The 20,170-nt window shown below is 44.9% G+C and overlaps 4 protein-coding genes across 4 annotated transcripts; 1 reads left to right on the top strand and 3 right to left on the bottom strand.

Moving 5' to 3' along the window:
• Window positions 1-6,266: 6,266 nt before the first annotated feature.
• Window positions 6,267-7,727, bottom strand: LOC136191051 (G-protein coupled receptor GRL101-like). Its single transcript, XM_065979340.1, has one exon. It carries the CDS (start codon window positions 7,700-7,702, stop codon window positions 6,476-6,478), a length of 1,227 nt encoding a protein of 408 aa, XP_065835412.1. The 5' UTR covers window positions 7,703-7,727; the 3' UTR covers window positions 6,267-6,475.
• Window positions 7,728-7,847: 120 nt separating this feature from the next.
• On the bottom strand, window positions 7,848-9,610 carry LOC136190807 (iduronate 2-sulfatase-like). Its single transcript, XM_065979067.1, has one exon. The coding sequence runs from the start codon at window positions 9,471-9,473 to the stop codon at window positions 7,953-7,955; it is 1,521 nt and encodes a 506-aa protein (XP_065835139.1). The 5' UTR covers window positions 9,474-9,610; the 3' UTR covers window positions 7,848-7,952.
• A 4,958-nt stretch (window positions 9,611-14,568) lies between these two features.
• On the bottom strand, window positions 14,569-15,899 carry LOC136190913 (G-protein coupled receptor GRL101-like). Its single transcript, XM_065979205.1, has 2 exons — window positions 15,834-15,899; window positions 14,569-15,768 (listed from the first exon to the last, which is right to left on the bottom strand). Exons 1-2 carry the CDS (start codon window positions 15,880-15,882, stop codon window positions 14,705-14,707), a joined length of 1,113 nt encoding a protein of 370 aa, XP_065835277.1. The 5' UTR covers window positions 15,883-15,899; the 3' UTR covers window positions 14,569-14,704.
• Window positions 15,900-18,344: 2,445 nt separating this feature from the next.
• On the top strand, window positions 18,345-19,996 carry LOC136191458 (RAD51-associated protein 1-like). The gene is made up of 7 exons (XM_065979783.1): window positions 18,345-18,386; window positions 18,448-18,497; window positions 18,542-18,674; window positions 18,792-18,982; window positions 19,034-19,258; window positions 19,353-19,490; window positions 19,552-19,996. The coding sequence occupies exons 1-7, from the start codon at window positions 18,364-18,366 to the stop codon at window positions 19,680-19,682; spliced, it is 891 nt and encodes a 296-aa protein (XP_065835855.1). The 5' UTR covers window positions 18,345-18,363; the 3' UTR covers window positions 19,683-19,996.
• The last annotated feature ends 174 nt before the right edge of the window (window positions 19,997-20,170 follow it).

Here is a 20,170-nt window from a genome sequence, read left to right on the forward strand (position 1 = left end):
CCGGGATAAGTTGATTAGTCACTCTGCTTGAATCCTTTACTTCTTGTGTTTCTATCACATAACCAAACCAAATGCCCTTTGTCAGTACTAGATCACATGTGGCACCAGCTACAGCCATAAGCCACCCTGAGCATAAAAAAACTGTAACACACCAACGTGAAAGGCGTCTTATACAGCAGAACCTGCCAAAAAATACTGTTGCGTAATAAACAGCAATTGTGAAGCCAATCATGGCAGAAACAAGTACGCACGTATTTTCCAAAATTTGACAAGTAACGCAGAGCGACTTCATAAGCGGTATGTAGTTCGGTGAGACCCAGGCAAAACAGAAAAAATGGTCGGACATCAAAACGTAAATAAGAAAATGTGCTCCGAAGAGAAAATCCGCAACAGACAAATTGATGACGAGTATTGATGGTATGCTATTCCGTTGCTCTTTTTTCGATAGTAAACGCCATGCTATGACACCTATGTTTCCAGCAACGATTAATACGCTTAGGACCAGCCAAATAGCCTGAACGACAGATGTATCCGCAAGTGCGTCGTAGAAGCCGTAAAAGTCGATGATGCCTTCCCAGACTAGACCTCGCGTTTTGTTGCACAGCGGAGTAAGGTTAAAGAAATAGTATTCAGTACTAAGAGTTGGTGCAGGAGTAGACAAAGCTTTCATTTATCTGGCGTTCGCCGCAGAGCTACCGTTGTAATCAACCCGTCACGTGGTACAAACGTTTAGCATTTCTGACGTCGCTTTGTCAAAAACGAACAGAATTAAGTCCCTCTCAGAAGGCTTGTAGTTATCGCGCAGTCCGTTCATGTGTATTATATAACACACTATTATTAATTTAGCATGCATGAGTGCGCTATACCTAAACTAAACCGTAAATAGGTAGAGTAGAAACTAGACTAACTCAAGCAGCCATGCACACAAGTTCTATATCGTTCAGACATTTGCCTTTAGAAATTACTCTAGGCTGTCGCTTGGCGGAGCTTGCGTAGGGATGAGAGAATCACTGTCGATACTCACATCTTCTATTGGAATAGGCCTCCCAAGCTTGAAAAAGACGATTCGTTTGCATTGTCTCATGGCCTTCAGAAACGGCGTCGACGTTAAAGTAAAGGTAAGTGGGTTGCAGAGTGCAATCAGAGCGAACGGTAAAACTCGCACTAACCATGAATAAGATGAAAAGGCTAGACCGATGAACGCACCCCAGCACAGGAAACTGATAACCGCTATAGCTATGAGACGAAAGCCAAGCCCGCCAAATCGTATTGTCAAAGTGGTAGATGCTCGTAGTCGTACCATTTTCACGACCATTGCCAGGTAAATTCCAGCCGCTAGTAGCACCAGTATGCACATGATTCCAAATACGGCTCCTTCTGTTTCTGACTCCACGTCTATGGAATTACCTGGCAGAAGTATCAAGAGAGCATTGCTAATTGGAATGCAGCTTTGCAGAAATATGACTGATAAGGTCGAATTGTTTGGGATAAGTTGATCATTGGCATTGCTTGCGAGATAAACGTCCTGCGTTTTTACGGTGTACAACTTCGTGTAGAAGTCGGCGGATATCTCTTTGGCTGCAACGGCCGCTGCAGCCGCAATAATCCACTCTGTGCAGAGAACGAATATGAAACATGTTCGAGAAAACCGTCCTCCGCAGCAACATCGTCCAAACACGGCCGTTGCGTAGTAGAAAGCGATAGTGGCTGTAAGCATGCTAGAAACGAGAATGCTTCCAGTTTCGGTTAGTCCAGAAATGTAGCAGAGTGATGTCATGAGCGTCGTGTAGTTCGGTGAGAGCCAAGCGAAGCAGAGCCAATCGGTGTAGAGTAGGAGAAAGATGAGTGATTGCACGCCGAGGAGCAGGTCTGCGGCAGCTAGATTGATGACGAGCATTGACGGAATGCTGTTTCGTTGGTCGCGATTTCTCGAACAACGCCATACTATGACGACGAGATTGCCAGCGATGATGACTGAGTAAAGAATGAGCCAAAGTATGTACACTTCGTTTACGTGTCTGTCGGTGGCGTTTCTGTCCAAATCCCATACGATGCCCTGCGATGTATTGCACGTGAGGTACGCGTATCCCGGGATGATGTTGACGCTTTCAAAGCCAGCAGTTGCTGCAGGCAGAGATGTCGGGTCTTTTTCCATTTCGTCTATCCGTAGTAGTGATTTGGTCAACTTCTGCTGGGGAAACGATATCTCTCCCTATTGAAACTGGATAGTGCAGCGACCCAATCATAGACCGACGTTGTAATGTAATCATTTAAATGACACCAGCCCACGCAACAAACAACTGGGATAACCCTAAATGTGCGCAATAGGTACTGGAGTACTGTATAGATGTGAACGTTTACCAACAAGTTTGTGCAATTATCTGCTGAGCTCTTTCACCACGTACTGATTTTTTGAGGCGATGTTTTCGTTTTCAAATGCACTGAAGTCGGCCTCGTCGTCGCAAGTGTAGTCTTTGCTGTCACGGCATGCAGATGGTCCTGTGCATAATTACTTACGTATTCTGCTGGACAAGCAACGTCTTAGATGTTGAAACAAATTAATGAAAAGATTCTATGTTCCCTATTAATTAATTAACCCATAAGCCCACAAGGAATACAAAAAGTTTTTGCCGCAGTCAGTTAGTGTCACTTGGTAAAGCTTTAGTAGAAATGAGGGATTCGCTGTCATTGATCACGTCTTCAATGGGAATGGTTCTTCCAATCTTGTAGCATGCCATTTGTTTGAACTTTGTCACTGCCTTCAGAAAAGGTTTTGAAGTGAGAGTGAACGTAAGAGGGTTGCTCAGCGCAACAAAAGCACACGGCAGCGTTAGCCCAAAGCGTAAAGAGAACGTAAAAAAGAGAGCAGCAGCAGTAATCCAACCCAAAAGAGTGATCAATGCTATAGCAACAAGGCGGAAACCAAGTCCACCCACACTTGTCGATAGGTTTGGTATGGCGTTTGACGCTCTGAGTCGCAATAGCTTTATCACAATTGCAATGTATGTACCTCCTGTTATTAGTACAAGAACGCACATGATTGCAAAAACGATTGGTATTGGTAATAAATGAACGTCCATGCCAGAAGAGCCAATTTTACTAAATAGAAAACTATAGGAAAGCAGTGGAAGACAATCCATTGGGGAGATAAGAGCAAAGGTTGAATTGTCTGGAATTAGTCGATTGGTCACGTTGTTTGCATCTTTTATTTCTTGCGTTTTCACAGTGTATGCGAGCCCAAAATGATTGGATGTCAATATGACATTGCAGGTTGCAACTATGACAGCAATAATCCACTCTGCAGAAAGAAACGCTGTTAGACAGCGACGCGAAAAGGGTCTTATACAGAAGAATCGGCCAAAAACTACAGCTGCATAATAAAAAGCAATCGTGGCGCCAAGCATGGCAGAAGCACATATGCACGTAGTTTCCAAAAAGGCACAAATAACACACAGTGACATCATGAGTGGTATGTCATTGGGTGATACCCAAGCAGAGCAGAGAAATTTTCCAGACATCAAGACATACACACAAAGTTGAATTCCGAGAAAAAAGTCCGCAAAAGCGAGATTTATGACAAGTATTGATGGTATGCTATTCCGTTGCTCCTTTTTCGATAAACAGCGCCACTGTATGACAGCCATATTGCCGGCAACGATTAGTAAGCTAAGAGCCAGCCAAATGGCACTGCCATCCTGCAAGGCGGATGCATCCACAGGATCACCGTAGTTATCCTTCCAGACTAGACCCCGGCGACCTCGCGTCTCGTTACATAGCGGAGAAACGTTAAAGAAATCATAGTTGTATCGTTCAGGAACAACAGTTGGTGCAGCAATAGACGAATTTTCCATAAGCTTTCTTTGGGTACCTAATAGCCGGGCTCCAAAGAAATCGTAGTCACATGACAAAAACTTGAGTCTTTTCGGACGTCGCAAAAAGCTTAGCTCTTCAAGCGATCACTATTCTTTGTTTAACGTATGATTAATATTCTTTGTGTTTGTTTTCAGAAAATTGGGGCCTCTTTCGAGGAAAATCGAAATTCGAAGTCCCTCTTCGCCTAATCGTTTAGATGGGTATTGAACGAGGCTTTTACTTGACTCGTCTCTTACTTAAAACGAGTAAGGAACCGTAAAAGCGTACGTCTACGTAACATGCAAATGCCGTCGGCCAAGTTCCGTCGAGCTAGCTGTCTGCTTGGTCATGCCCGCGTAGAAATAAGAGGTTCGTTTTCAGAGACCAGATCTTCTATTCCCATGGGTCTCCCAATTTTGAACCCTTGAACACAGCACCTTGTCTCACTCTAGGGAAAATGATATCGCTATCCCTCTCCCTATTGAAAGCGTAGCGATCCAATCATAGACAGACTTCGTAATTTCATCATTTAAACGACAGCCCACGCTATCCGGTGGCGAGACTCGTTATCAAGGATGCATCTTCTGCGATCCGGTTCCTAATCCGCTCGTTCAGCTGCATCACGCAGCGCGACAGCACCCCATGTATCATAGAGACCGTGGGCGAGGACGTGGGCGAAGGCGAGGGCGTGGAAGAGGCTACAGAGGCCCATGAGATGTGCTACTAATAAATCAATTTCTGAATGGACTACAGACTAAGTGGTTGCAACGCTAATACGTAATTTACGTACATTTAGACCCTCACTTATTTGACTTCCCAGTGAGCTGATCGCTGAGTCAAACGAAAATGTTAGGTATTCGATTAAGCATACCGCAGCAATGCGAATCAGCGTAGAAGTAACCCCTATACGGTAGGATCTGATACAGCCGTGACAGTGAAACACAGCACGTTCCATACATTGATTAATGAAAGCAATAACAAAATGATCCATATAAAGAAGCACGCAGCGCAAAATAGATATCTTTTGTCACAAGTACCAGTTTTTGCTGCAGTCAATTTGTGTCGGTGTCACTTGGTATAAGTCCAGTGGGAAGAAGCGATTCACTGTCATTTGTCACGTCTTCTATTGGAATGGGTTTTCCGATCTTGAAGCACGCCATTTGTTTGAATTTTTTCACCGCGTTCATAAAGGGTCGTGAAGTCAGGGTGAACGTAAGAGGATTGCTCAGTGCAACAAAAGCAAACGGCACCGATACCCAAAAACCTGAGAAGTTAACGAAGAAGAAAGCAGCAGCTGTAATCCAACCCAGAAGAGTGATCACCGCTATAGCAACAAGACGCTGGCTGAGTCTATTCACACTTGTTGACACGTTTGCTAGTAGAGCGCTTGATGCTCTAGCTTGCAATACTTTTATCACAATTGCTATGTATGCTCCTGCTGTTGTTAGTACAAAACCACACATGACTAGAAAAACGACTGCTACTGGTAAGATACTGTACTTTGTATTCGCAGAAAAAAGGTGAAGTTTGCTTACAGATAGACACTTCCCTGGAAATATAACAGAAAACGTTGAATGACTAGGTCTGCTTTGTGTTTTCACTTGATATGGCCCAAACTGATAAGGTACCACAGTCATACTCTCAATCAGAGCAATAATCCACTCTGTGCATAACATAGTTTTTATGCAGACACTTGAGAAGCGAACAGTGCGGGATAATCTTCCAAAAAATACAGCCGCATAATACAAGGCAATTGTCCCGCCAGTCATGGCAGAAGCAAATATGCTTGTAGTTTCTAAAAATCCACAAAGAGAGCACAGTGATGTCATACGTTGTACGTTATTTGGAGAGACCCAAGCAGAACATAGCCAATCGCCGGACATCAAGACATAAACAAGCAATTGTATTCCGAAGAGAAAGTCTGAAATGGCAAGATTCATGACGAGTATTGATGGTATACTATATCGAAGTTCTTTTCTCGATAAACAACGCCATGTCATGACAGTCATGTTGCCAACAATGACTAGCAAGCAAATAACTAGCCAAAAGGTGTTGACATTCTGTGAGGCGTCGACGTCCAAACTCAGGACAATACCTCGCTCCTTGTTACACAGCAGAGAAGCATTAGCATATTGTTCAGGAATTGAGGTAGTTTCCTCTCTGGTTTCGCCCATTTGCTCACGATAAGATCCCGGATAAGATAAGAGCACATGAAACGTTTCGGACGTCGCCGAGAGCGTTGTCGTTTATCTGACCGCTCTTTAGGCCTACATTGCGCAGGAAGTCGAGGATCCCTTGAGAAACAGTTTCTGTCATCGCGCTTCCCTTGGTTGTTTGCGAGGTAAGAGACACAGTCCCAGGTCTAAGAAAATCGTCCTCTGCAGCATAATTTTCCACACAGCTGTTGCGTACAGTAGACTATAGTAGTATGTCGAGCTAAGGTAATCCGTGTAGAGTGGGAGATAGACGAGCATTGCTCACCGAGGAGCAGCTAGATGCCATAGACAAAAAATTTCTGTCAGCCAAACAAACAAACAAAAGATTCAAAAGTTCATTAGACTCATGCATTGATGCATAGACAACACTGAATACAACGTAGATGTCTTGTCTTTCCTGTGAACTACTACTCTTCACTGTCACTTGGTGGAGCCTCTGTAGAAATTAGAGATTCGCTGTCATTGGACACGTCTTCAATTCGGGTGGGTCTGCCAATCTTGAAAAATAGTTTTTGCTTGAATTTTCTGATTGACTTTAAAAATGGTTGTGACGTAAACGTGAATATGATGGGATTGCACAATGCAACGGCAGTAAACGGTAGCATCTGCGCAAAGAATAATTCCGTGCGATAGAAGTGGACGAGAATAAAAGAGACCCAGGCTGGGAAAGTGAGCCCAATTATAGCAATCAGGCGAAAATCATCTCCTTTCAGTCTTGGCTTTGGTTCTCTAGATAGAGTCAGTTTTCTTAGCGTTGCCATGTATGTTAACATCGCTACAGCCATGATGAAGTACACAATTAGAAAAATAGTGAACAAAGCAGGATTGGAGTAAGGTGCATAACTTAGGGGAAGACACGTTACTGTTCCAATCACAGCAATGTTCTCAGTAAAATTGATTGCGCTTGTAGGATCGTCGTGCATTTCCATTTGGTATACAGAGCCGTACTGATCAAATAACAGTTTTTCTGTCAAGCTGGCGACAGCAATGACAGTGATCCACTCTATAGAAACTAAAATCATGACACCGCGACGCGAAAGATGTTTCATACAACAGCATCCGCCTAAAATCACTGAATAATAGAAGGCGATCGTAGCAGAGATGATAACGGAAGCATAAATGCTCGTTGTTTCCAAAATTCCACAAATAGAGCATAAAGATTTCATCAAGGTTGTGCTATTTGGCGAAAGCCAAAGAAAGCAGAGCCAATTGCTGTACAACGTGATATACAGAATCAGTTGAACGCCGAGGAAAAAATCTGATGCAGCTAGATTAACGACGAGTATTGATGGTATGCTATACCGTTGGTCTTTGCCTGTTCGGCAACGCCAAATTACGACAGTCAAGTTGCCTGCAATGATTAGTAAGCCAAGAATTAGCCAGAGAACAACACTTTCGTGCAGGATCGTTTCCGAAGAGGAGTCACCGTTCATATTTATGACCATATGATGTTTGCCGTTCCATGTCTTGTTACACAGCAGATTTTCAGAAGCTTTGCTGTCAGGTTCATCGAGTAGAGATGCATTTTCCATCTTCTGTATGATCAAATAGAGTCTAAGAGCAAGAGCTTGAAGGTAAGAAGCGTTGCTGTGAGGTTCATCTCCAGATCCAACGAGTAGAGACGCATTTTCCATCTTCTGTTTGATCAAATAAAATCTAAAAGCAAGAGCTTGACGTTATGAAGCTTCGCATAAACTTCGGGAGATAGCTTCTCACTCTAGGGAAAGGATCTCTCTCCCTACTGAAACTGGATAGCGCGGCGACCCAATCATAGACGGACTTCGTAATTTAATCATTTAAATGATATCAGCCTACGCAACAAACAACTGACGTCAAGGGATAACCCTAAACTTGCGCAATAGAGACAGGAGTACTGTACATTTATCAGCTACCAACAAGCTCATGCAATTTTCTGCTAAGCTCTTTCACCACGTCAGGATTTTTTGAGGCGATATTTTCGTTTTCAAATGCGTCAAAGTCGGCCTCATCGTCGTTCTGATGGTCGTACAGCTCAACGCCAATTTGATCATTCCACTCAGGCTTCAAATCGGTCCCATTCCATTTAACCCACTCCGTGTACCGATATCGATCTGTTCTCATACTGTAACCCATGTAGCGGATCTCCGCTCGATTCGTTTGCTTGCAACTGTCCTTCTTCGAAACGTCAGGATCCGGATTACATCTCGGATACTGCGACAAGGAAGCGTTCTTAACGCTTCGACTGACGTCGTCAAACAAAGCAGCCAACGACTTCCCTTCCAAATTCTCCTCCCTCGCCGGCGGAAGTCCGGCAAGCTCGATGAGCGTCGGATAAAGATCAACGAGCTCCACAAGAGCCATCGTTCGTTTCCCCATCGACGCCTTTTTCCACGGCACGCGAAACATGAGCGGCACGCGAGTCCCCAATTCGAAATTCGTCATTTTACACCATTCATTGTGCTCGCCCAATTGCCAACCGTGATCGCCGTGAAACGAGACGATCGTGTCGTCGGCCAGACCAAGACTATCCAAACTCTCGAGAAGTTCGCCGACAAGCGAATCGACGTAACTCGTGGCCGCGTAGTAGGCGCGACGCATCATCTGCTGAACGTCGATCGGAAACGGCGTCGTTCGATTGAACGGCGGATAGTGTAGGTCCGAATAATGATTTTCCGGTAGGCATCCGTGCCAGGCGATGGGCGGCATTCCGTCGGGCGGGAGACGATGTTTCGCCGGAATTATTTCATCGACGTTTGGATAATTCTTCAAAAATTCCTCGGGAAATCTCCACGAGAGGTGTGGCTTCAGGAATCCGATTCCCAAAAAGAAGGGCTGTTTCGTTTTGGCGACGTACTCGAGTCGCTCGCGCACAACCGCCGTCGAATTGACGTCGGCGAAGTAGGTCCCGTTCGACGGTAGCGCGCACCAGATCGTCTCGTTCGGGCACGTTTGTGGCTTCGAGAAGACGTACGGGAATTGATCGAGATTCGACCACGAGGGTGGATCGTTCTGCGGCGGGAGACTCGGGTGATAGAGCTTGCCGACGCCCGACGAGAAGTAGCCGTGGTTCTTGAAGTACTGCGGTAGCGACGTCCAGTTGAGACCGACGCTCGGCTCGCGAAAGTGATCGATGAAATTCCACGATTTCGTCGTGTCGGGACGCCGTCCCGTCATGAATGAGTTGCGTGACGGGCCGCAGAGGGCTTGTTGACAGTAGGCGCGGTCGAATACGAGCGATTCTTTCGCCAGCTTGTCGATGTTGGGCGTGTGGACGCATTTTTGGCCGTAAGCGCCGAGACTTGGGCGAAGGTCGTCGACGACGATGAAAAGGACGTTCTTTTTTTGATCTGCTGTTTGGCCTGCTGCAAAGAGGGCGAGCTCGAAGCAGACGAGGAGATGGAGTCTCATCGTCGATCGTGTTTTCATCACGTGAGTTTCATGCTGGCGCGACGTGACGCCCTCGTGGACGCCTTCGGTCAGGAGTGCTGATTCCTGAACGATAGATACGACTATGATTTCCTAGCGAACTGCCTCCACCGCCGTCCATTTCTGTCCATTTCTGCCATATGTTTAGCCGGGCTCCAGAAAAATCGTTACCATCAACGAGTCACATGATAGGAACTTCAGCCTTTTCGGACGTCGCCAAAAGCTTCACCCCTTCAAACGACCGTCGTCCTTTGTTTAATGTATGATCAGCATTCTTTAGGCTTGTTTTTAGAAAATCGGGGCCCCTTTTGAGGAAAATCGAAATTTCGAAGCCCCTCTTGGCCTAATCGTTTAGATGGGTAATGAATGAAACTTTTAGTTGACTCATCTCTCCTTTACCACGCTTTTCTCTACCCAACGCTCATGCTTAGAAGGAATAAGGAGACGCAACACCTTCTGAATGCGAGAAGACTCGCTAAGAAACGAGTAAGGACAGAAACAGGGACCGTGAAAGCATACATACGTGCACTAACATGCGAACGCTACCGGGCGAAGCTCCGTTTCAGCTGTCCAACTCTTGAGTGCTTGCTGGTGCTCGTGAAGGAGGAATAAGAGAGTCGTTTTCAGAGGCCATATCTTCTATTCTGATCGGTTTCCCAATTTTGAACAGCACCTTCCTCCTGAATTTTCGAACAGCTCTCATAAACGGTTTCGAAAGTAGAGTGAAAGTGACGGGGTTGCTCAACGCAACGAAACCGTACGGCAGAATCTGCCCGAAAACTAAGCCAGGGAGAAGAAACAGCAGAACAGCGTAAGACGTCCAACCAAAAAGATTCACGACCGCTATAGCAATTAGACGAAAACCAAGGCCACCCGTGCTTGTCGACGATAGGCTCGGTGGCAAAGTGCTCAATGCTCTTAGTCGCAATAGTTTTATCATAATAGCGAGGTATGTTCCCGCTGTCGCTACCGTGAGACAGCACATGACTAAAAAAGGAATTCCCTCGGCTCCAATAAAAGCGCTTTCTCGATGAAACATGAGGAGAAACTCGGAAGAAAGATAACTTAGAGGAAGGCACTTTGTCGTGACGATTATGGCGTAAGTGGAATTGTCTGGAATAGGTTGATTGCTTTGTCTCTCTGTGTTGTAAACTTCTTGAGTCTTTACGTTATACACAGGTCCAAACCAATCATATGTTAGTACTGTTGTCCAGATGGCAAGCGAGACGACAATAGTCCACGCCATGCAAAGGAAAATTAGTACGTAGCCACGTGAAAACTGTTGTATACAGCAACATCTGCCAAACACCACCACTGCGTAATAGAAAGCTATAGTGGCACTGATTATGGCAGAGGCATAAATGCCCGTAGTCTCGAAAAATGCACAAATGACGCACAATGATTCCATAAGTGTTACGTTCTTTGGTAAAACCCAAGTAAAGCACAGCCAATTGCTGTATAAGAGAGCAAAGAGAAAAATTTGAATGCCGAGAAAAAAGTCTGCAGCAGCCAGATTCATAACGAGTATCGATGGTACGCTATTTCGCTGCTCCCTCCTCGCTCTGCAGCGCCATATTATGACAGTCAAATTGCCAGCAATAATTAGAATGGAGAGAAGAAACCAAAAAACGTCGCCTTGCTCCAAGCTTTCATCTGACGAGTCATCGTCGATGTTCCAGACCTGACCCCGGTGGCGACCCCGAGACCTGTTACACAGCAGAGTGTCGAAGAAGCCGTCGTAGTGTTCACTGCCAGCGGTTGCTGCGGGCATAGACGCGCTTTCCATCTTGTACTACACGAGACAACGACGAGACAGTGACTAGACTACGACCTGTAAGGGAATTGCGACACGATTTAGTCGTGGTATTGCCACAGATAGAATTTGAAAGTGAGAGTAACGTGAAAAAAACTGAAAGACTGCGTCATGCTTTATCTTTCTGAAATACCTATCTCTAAAAGCCATTTCACTTATGCAATAGCAAAATCATCGGTCCTTGTCTAGTCAAGCGGTTTCTGTGGTTTCACTTGGTGGAGCTTTTGTAGCGATGAGAGATTCTCTGTCATTGGTCACATCCTCTATTGGGGTGGGTCTTCCGATCTTGAAGCACACCTTTTGTTTGAGTCTTCCAAGTGCGTTCAGGAAAGGCCGTGAAGTTAGAGTGAACATGAGAGGGTTGCTCAATGCAACAAGAATATTAGGTACCACTACCCCTTCATTATAAATGAAATATAAAATAGCAGCAGCCGTCCAGCCCAGAAAAGTCATCACGGCTGTGGCGATAAGACGAAAACCGAGTCCTCCCACCTTCGTTGATAAATTTCTTGCTTTATCCAACGCTACAAGTCGACATAGTCTGATCACAATTGCTATGTATGCTACTCCTGTCATGACTATGAAGCAGCATACTAAAATAACAACAAACAATAGAAGACCTTCGTTGACGTCTATTGCCAAGCAATTCTCTGGGACGATGAGAGAAATGGTTGAATTGCTGGGTATTAGTCGATTAGTCGCCGCGTCTATGTCATATATTTCTTGCATTTTGGCATCGAATGGAGGATGCAAGCGATCATATGTTACTATTTCGAAGTAGGTCACAATAACGAGGACAATAAACCAATCTACGCAAAGGAAGACTAGTACGCCGCGGCGTGAAAATTTTCGTATGCAGCAGCATCCGCCATAAACCACAGCTACATAATAGAATGCAATAGTTGCACCAATCACTGGAGACACGAATACATATGTGTTGTATAAAACTCCAGTAGCGATGCATAACGATGTCATAAGCGTTGCAGTATTTGGTGAAAGCCAAGCGACACAGAGCAAACTGCTTGTTAGCAAGTGAAATAGAAGCAGTGCAGCTCCGTAGAAGAAGTCCACGGTGGCCAGATTTAGGACGAGCATGGACGGTATGCTACTTCGTTGCTCCTTCTTTGACAAACAACGCCAAATTATGACAGTCATATTGCCCAAAATGATTAGCATAGGAAAAACTAGAGTTAATGCAGTGCCTTCTCCCAACATGGTTTCAGTGTAGATTTCCCAGACTACAGCGCTGCCGTTCTTGCTACACAGAGACTCGTTGTTGAAGTGTCGTTGCTCAGAGCCAAGTGTTGGTGCAGGATCAGACGAAGTTTCTGTGGGCTTAACGGAGATCATCGGCTCCGAGACCAACCGGCTTGGTCGCTGCTTCCGTCTGCTAAATTTTAGAATCCTCCTCTACCAACCGTTGATGACGCAGATCACGTGGGCTCACGTGTGCAGCAGTTGGTTCCCTCTTTTTTATGTGCTCCAATTTGTGTCCTAACGTCTGTCTGTGCAACATTGACTATAGATTTTGCGCTCCAATCCTGCGCTCCTAGGGTAGACGTTCAATGCAAAGATATCAATTAAGATACGCTTATTGGCCACAAACAATCCGCAGTCAATAGCCATTTTGGATTTGCATCACTGTAACTAAATTTTCGAAACACCAAAAGCTTACCAAAACACGAGGAAAGACAAAAATTGTGACATTGAAACAAATACTAGCATGCAACTCTACTACTGTACCCGTGCTCTATTTCATGCAGCTGTCTACGAGTACTCCTGAGTAGTGCTTGGTACTCGTGTAGCAATAAGAGATCCGCTTTCGGAGGCCAGTTCTTCTATTTTGAGGGGTCTTCCCATTTTGAACAGCACCTTTTCCTTGCATTTTCGAAATGGTCTCAAAAATCGCTCTGAAAGTAGAGTGAAGGTGATGGGGTTGCTCAATGCAACAAAACCGTACGGCAGAGTTTGCCCCAAAACCAACTGGGGGTAAACAAACAGCAAAATAACGTAACACGTCCAACCAAGAAGGGTGATGACTGCTATAGCGGCTAAACGAAAACCAAGGCTTCCTACGCTTGCTGAGAGGCTTAATGGCGAAGTGCTGGATGCTCTTCGCCGCAACAGCTTTACTAAGATTGCAAGGTATGTTCCTGCTGTTGCTACAATCAGGCAGCACATGACTGAAAATAGGATTCCTCCTACTTTGATAACTGCTGCATGAGCGTTTTCGTGGTGCCACAGCAAGGAGCCTGAACGGAAGAATACCGAAACAGTATGGGTCACTGGAAGACAAAATCCCGTGTCGATCATTCTTGAACTGTTTGAATAAAGTGAGATAATCTTATTGACATTTTTTGCAATGTTTAAGCTGTAGCTCAATACTATTGAAACTGTTGAGATGGCAACAGCAACGCTGACAATCCATGCTATGCAAAGAAGAGCGAGTAGGCAAGATCGTGAAAACCGTCGTACGCAGCAACATCTGCCAAATACCACCACTGCGTAATAGACAGCTATGGTAGCACTTATCATTCCGGAAGCATAAATGCACGCAGTCTCGAAGAATCCGCTAATGGAGCACAATGCTGTCATAAGTGTTTTGTCATTTGGTGAAGTCCAAGCGAAACACAGCCAGTTGCTGTACAATAGAACGTAAAGGAAAACTTGAATGCCTAGGAAAAAGTCTGCAGCAGCCAGATTGATAACGAGTATTGATGGTATGCTATTTTGCTTCTCTCTCCTTGCTGCCCTGCAACGCCATATTATAACAGTCAAGTTGCCAGCAATAATGAAAATAGAGAGAATAAACCAAAACACGTTACCATGCTCCAAGATTTCATCTGACGAGTCGCCGTCAGCGTTCGAGACCCGACCTCGGGAGTTGTTACAGAAGAAAAAGAAAGCGTCCGAAGAGTTAATGTAAGCGTTTGCAGCGGCTGTAGGGATAGGCAATTTTTTCATCTTGAAAGCAAAGACAAAGGAAAACGATCAATACGGGAATTGCGATGGCAATTGTGAGATTTTTGGCAGCTCCGGCAACGCTTTCACTTTTCGGTGAAGATAAGCCACCACTGCCACTACCGTGTGTCTATGTTAATCAGCAAGATTTCAAAATTGCTAATGCGTTCAGGGCATCTCCTCTTTACTAACGGAAAATATATGTCAGTAGCAAAATTAAAATAGGTAAAGTAAGAGAAAAAGGAAGACGGTGTCGAGCTCATAGCTAAAGGGGGCTAATTCTGATTGCTGATAAAATGTAGAAATCCGCGTCAACAGCAATTAAATCTGCTTTATTCTAGCAAAATTATCAAAAGCCAAAATTACTAAAAAACATGAAAGGTACAAACTCGTGACCATGAAAGAAGTACTAACACGTGCAAACGTAGTTATGCTCCATTTCGTGGCAGCTGTACTACTAGTAGTTCTCTTGACTGATGCTCGGTAGTGCTCGTGTAGGAATAAGAGATTCGTTATCAGAGGCCATATCTTCTATTGGAACAGCCCTTCCAATTTTGAACAACACCTTTTCCTTGAATTTTCGAAGCGCATTCAAAAATGGTCTTGAAAGTAGAGTGAAGGTGACGGGGTTGCTCAATGCAACAAAGCCGTACGGTAGCATCTGCCCAAATTCCGCGCCAGGAAAAACGGACAGGAAAATAAAGTATAATGTCCAACCAAAAAGTGTGATGACCGCTATTGTCGCTAAACGAAAACTAAGGCTCCTTGTGCTTGTTGATTGGCTTGTTGATAGACTTGGAGGCAACGTGCTTGATACTCTTAGCCGCAATAGCTTTATCAAAATTGCCAGGTATGTTCCCACCGTTGCTACCATTAAAAGGCACAGGAATGAAAAAATAATTGTCCCTACGTTTGCAACTACTTCAGCAGTAGTATTCTCCCAGAACTTGTTGAAAATAAGCTGTGAAAAGATGAAATTTAATGGAACGCAAGTCGCTGTGTTGGCTTCATAGATCAACATACTCCCTGGAGTACTGGGAAATTGATTGGTGGTATTGAAATAGACAAAGGCGTTCACTGAAACAGCTGAGATGGCAACTGCAATGCTGATAATCCACTGTATGCAAAGGAGAACGAGTACTTGTGTACGTGAAAGCCGCCGTACACAGCAACACCTCTCAAACATTACCACTGCGTAATACAAAGCTATTGTAGCATTTATCATGCCAGAAACGTAAATGCACGTAGTCTCAAAAAATCCACAAATAATGCACAGTGATGACATAAGTGCTTTGTTATTCCAAACAAAGCACAGCCAATTGCTGTACAAAAGAACGTAAAGGAAAATTTGAATACCCAGAAAAAAGTCTGCAGCAGCCAGATTGATGACGAGTATCGATGGTATGCTATTTCGTTGCTCCCGCTTTGCTCTGCAGCGCCATATTATCACAGTCAAGTTGCCGGCAATGATTAGAACGGAGAGAATGATCCAAACAACGTTGCCTTGCTTCAAGGTCGCATCTGTCGAGTCATAGTCGTAGTTATAGATCAGACCCCAAGACATGTTACACAACAGCCAAACCGACCGATTGTAGTTTTCGTAGTCGTAGATGTCGCCTGCTTGCATAGTCGCATTTTTCGTCATCTTCTGCGGTCTGTAGAGACTCTTTTGCCGTAGCCTAACGTGCGTTATCGTGCCGCAAATCCGTAGCAAATCCGTTCAAAAGGCCGTCGAGGTGCGTTGTTTGGTATTATCGAAGGTGCTTTATCACACCTTCAGTTGACATTTGTTTAGATCTCGTAAAAAGACCTCGTTTCTCGGTTATGCGCCCGAATCGGACGAAGCACGGATACCGACGCATTATCAAGCGTTGCAGTATTTGGTGAAAGCCAAGCGACACAGAGCAAACTGCTTGTTAACAAGTGAAATAGAAGCAGTGCAGCTCCGTAGAAGAAGTCCACGGTGGCCAGATTTAGGACGAGCATGGACGGTATGCTACTTCGTTGCTCCTTCTTTGACAAACAACGCCAAATTATGACAGTCATATTGCCCAAAATGATTAGCATAGGAAAAACTAGAGTTAATGCAGTGCCTTCTCCCAACATGGTTTCAGTATTTCTCAGACTATACAGCGCTGCCGTTCTTGCTACACAGAGACTCGTTGTTGAAGTGTCGTTGCTCAGAGCCAAGTGTTGGTGCAGAATCAGACGAAGTTTCTGTGGGCTTAACAGAGATCATCGGCTCCGAGACCAACCGGCTTGGTCGCTGCTTCCGTCTGCTAAATTTTAGAATCCTCCTCTACCAACCGTTGATGACGCAGATCACGTGGGCTCACGTGTGCAGCAGTTGGTTCCCTCTTTTTATGTGCTCCAATGCGCTTCCTGCGCTCTAGGGTAGACGTTCAATGCAAAGATATCAATTATGATACGCTGATTGGCCACAAACAATCCGCAGTCAATAGCCATTTTGGATTTGCATCACTGTAACTAAATTTTCGAAACACCAAAAGCTTACCAAAACACGAGGAAAGACAAAAATTGTGACATTGAAACAAATACTAGCATGCAACTCTACTACTGTACCCGTGCTCTATTTCATGCAGCTGTCTACGAGTACTCCTGCACTTTCGGAGGCCAGTTCTTCTATTTTGAGGGGTCTTCCCATTTTGAACAGCACCTTTTCCTTGCATTTTCGAAATGGAATACAAAATATTTCGAAAAGGCACAGGCTACGTCCACACAACAATTGTTTCAGTCAATGGTTTCACTTGTTGGAGCTCGTGAAGTAATAAGAGATTCGCTGTCATTGATGACGTCTTCTATTGGGATGGGTCTCCCAATTTTGAAGCAGGCCATATGTTTGAAATTTTGAAACGCTTTCAGAAAAGGCCGTGAAGTTAGAGTGAACGTTAGAGGATTGCTCAACGCAACGAAACCAAGTGGCAGCGTTAGCTCAAAACGCAAGGTTCGATTAAGAAATAGAACAGCAGTAACAATCCAACCCAGAAGAGTGATTAGTGCTATAGCAAAAAGACGAATACTTAGGCCACCCACTCTCGTTGATAAGTTGGTTCGTGAAGCATTTGATGCTCTAAATCTAAATCGCAAGAGTTTCGCCACGATGGCTAGGTACGTTCCTGCCGTTGTCACTGTAAGACAGCATACCATTGAAAAAAACGTATAAAAAATTATTGGCAGTGGTGCAGAAGCTTGCCTGAGTACTGTAACTCTATCGACGGTGGCGTTTCCTTTTACAAAAGCGAAAGAAAGTAGTGGAAGACAATTTCTTGTGTCGACAGTAGCAATGGTTGAATTGTCTGTACTATTTGCCCCGCTATTTGCTGCTTGAGTTCTTTTATAGAAAAGCCCAAAGTGATGAGATGACAGCAGTACTGTAATGCAGGCCGCAATAGCGACGACAACAACCCATCCCGTGAAAAGAAAAATTGTTATGCAACGACGCGAAAAGCGTTTTATACAGCAAAATCTGCCAAAAGTAACGGCTGCATAATAGGAAGCAATAGTAGAGTTAATCATCGCAGAACCGTAAATATACGTCACTTCCAAAAATTTACAAATGACGCAGAATGACGTCATAAGTGCTACGTTTTTCGGTAAGACCCAAGCCCAACAGAGCAAGTCACTGGACATCAAGACGTATAGGAGTTGTTGAATTCCAAGACAAACGTCTGTAGCAGCTAGATTCATAACGAGTATCGACGGAATGCTATTTCGTTGCTCCTCTTCTTTCGTTATGCAACGCCATATTACGACGGCCACATTGCCAGCAATGATAAGCACGAAAAGTATTAGCCAATAACGATTGAAGGTACTATCTTTCTCCAAAATCGGTTCCGAGTCCTCGTAGTCGTAGCCGATGTTCCAAACGACGCCCCGGTGACCCCGCGTCTCATTGCACAGCGGGCGAAATTGAGTGAAATTGATTGTTGCTGCAGTTGGATTCATTTTTTCAGGAGAACCAGTCCTCCCTCAGACTAGCTGCACTTGGCAGGATTCTTTGCGACAGGAGTAGCTTGAGTAGCCTACCGATTCGTCAGTTCCCTGCCGATTCGTTGCAACTATTCTAACGTGCTTTATCATTCAGCAAGATCGCTCATGTCGGACAAAAGGCCGTCTAGGTGCGTTGTTTGGTGGTATCGAAGGTGCTTTATCACGCCAGCAAGTTGAAATTTTGTTTAGATCTCGTAAAAAGACCTCGTTTCTCGGCTACGCGCCCGAATCGGACGAAGGTAAGATCCCGATCTCTTTGCCGACGCATTATCGAGCTCCGCAGACGATTTCGAATCGTCTCCGCCGAAGCGAACGCGACGTCGGAGCGCCGCCGTGTCTTCGGAGAGCGAAGAAGAGCCAAAAATCGCCGAAGAGGAAGAGAAAAGAGCGACGGACGAACCGAAAGCAACCAAAAGGCAAACTTAGAACCCAGACTGCATGCAGTGACTTCAAACGCTTCGTAATAGTCCCTATGTCACACTACTGTAGAGACTAGCCAGAGGACCAGCGGTTTTTATATTGACGTACATTAGGTTGTCTAGAGACGAGAAGCAGTTTCAGAAGGCGATTGTGTCCGCAATCAAGGCATCAGAGACTGACGCAAGTCAACAAGACGACCGTGCTCCGGATAAGGAAAACGCGGAAAAATCGGAAAGCGATAGAGAAGCAAAGGAAGCTGAAACAGAGCAGAAAAATAAGAAAGGAAAATCTGGCGTCGATGAAGGTTCTAGTGAAAAATGTATGAATCTTTCTGGCACGTTGAACGTTCTGCTAGATTTTGAAATGAGCGAAGGCGAATCTAACGTAAGCGACGAGGAGGAAGAAGTCGACGACCACGATGAAGAAGAAGAAGACGACGATGATGACGACGAGGAAACGTTCGAAGAATTCACTAAGAAGAAATCGAGAGCGTCGAAGAAGTCCGTCACGCCGAAAAAAGAAAAGCCAAAAGCAGTTGAGAAAGCGAAAGGACGAGGACGACCAAAACAGCCGCCAAAGGGTAATACGATAATCCTATATTGAGAGAAAAGCGGTCCACAATAGACAAATAATATAAAGACCAGCTTGTCTTCATAGACTTTTCTCAATATTAGATGGTGCTGGCACTGGAGACAAAAAGGGCAAAGGAAGGCCTGCTACAGGAAAGTCATCATCTACGAAGTCATCGTCATCTGTTACGAAGCCAACTACGACGGTTTCCGTTCCTCAACGTCCGGCGCGGAATCCGCCGAGTACGAAGCCAATCTCCCCCCTCAAATGTTCGTAGCGATTTGTCTGTCTTTTTTCCTCCAGCTTCGAGCGGAGCGAACAAATTGGGCGGAGTGACGCTGAGAAGTCCGTCGGCTCCCATTCGTCTCGGCCTGTCGCGGAACGTGAGAGTCGGCAAGCCGTTGCATCCCAACGCGAAGAGTCCGCCGTCGTAGAGGTCAACGTTTAATAATATTAGTATGAAAAATAGGGTAGAGCTGTCGAACCTTTACAGAACATCCCATGCTACCTACGCATATTGTCATCTGTCTTCGAGTGGAAATAGTCCACTTGCAGACGACTTTTGCTATTTTCTCATATTGCCTATGCCCTACTACGAGTTCTTTAGCGATTCTAAAGAGACTGGGGAGAAATTATTGTTAAATTACGTAAGAATCTAAAGCTGACATAGCACCTTGAATTTGCTGACCAAACAATTCTGCGTCCACGTTCTCGTACGAAGCGTTTTGCAAGCGCGACGCGCACTGTATGCGTCACAATCGACGTACGTTGCTTAACGCGAACGTACACGCCCATCGTCGTCGTTTCGCATTTTTTAGACCGAATACTAGTAGCGATGATATGGAATGCTGTCAGAATTGCATTTTCTATCGAGTTCCGTTGTTCGCGATTCAAAAAACGATGTGAAATGACCCACTAAGCC

This window comes from Oscarella lobularis, chromosome 9 (genome assembly GCF_947507565.1).
Source record: "Oscarella lobularis chromosome 9, ooOscLobu1.1, whole genome shotgun sequence".
Taxonomy (NCBI): Eukaryota; Metazoa; Porifera; class Homoscleromorpha; order Homosclerophorida; family Oscarellidae; genus Oscarella; species Oscarella lobularis.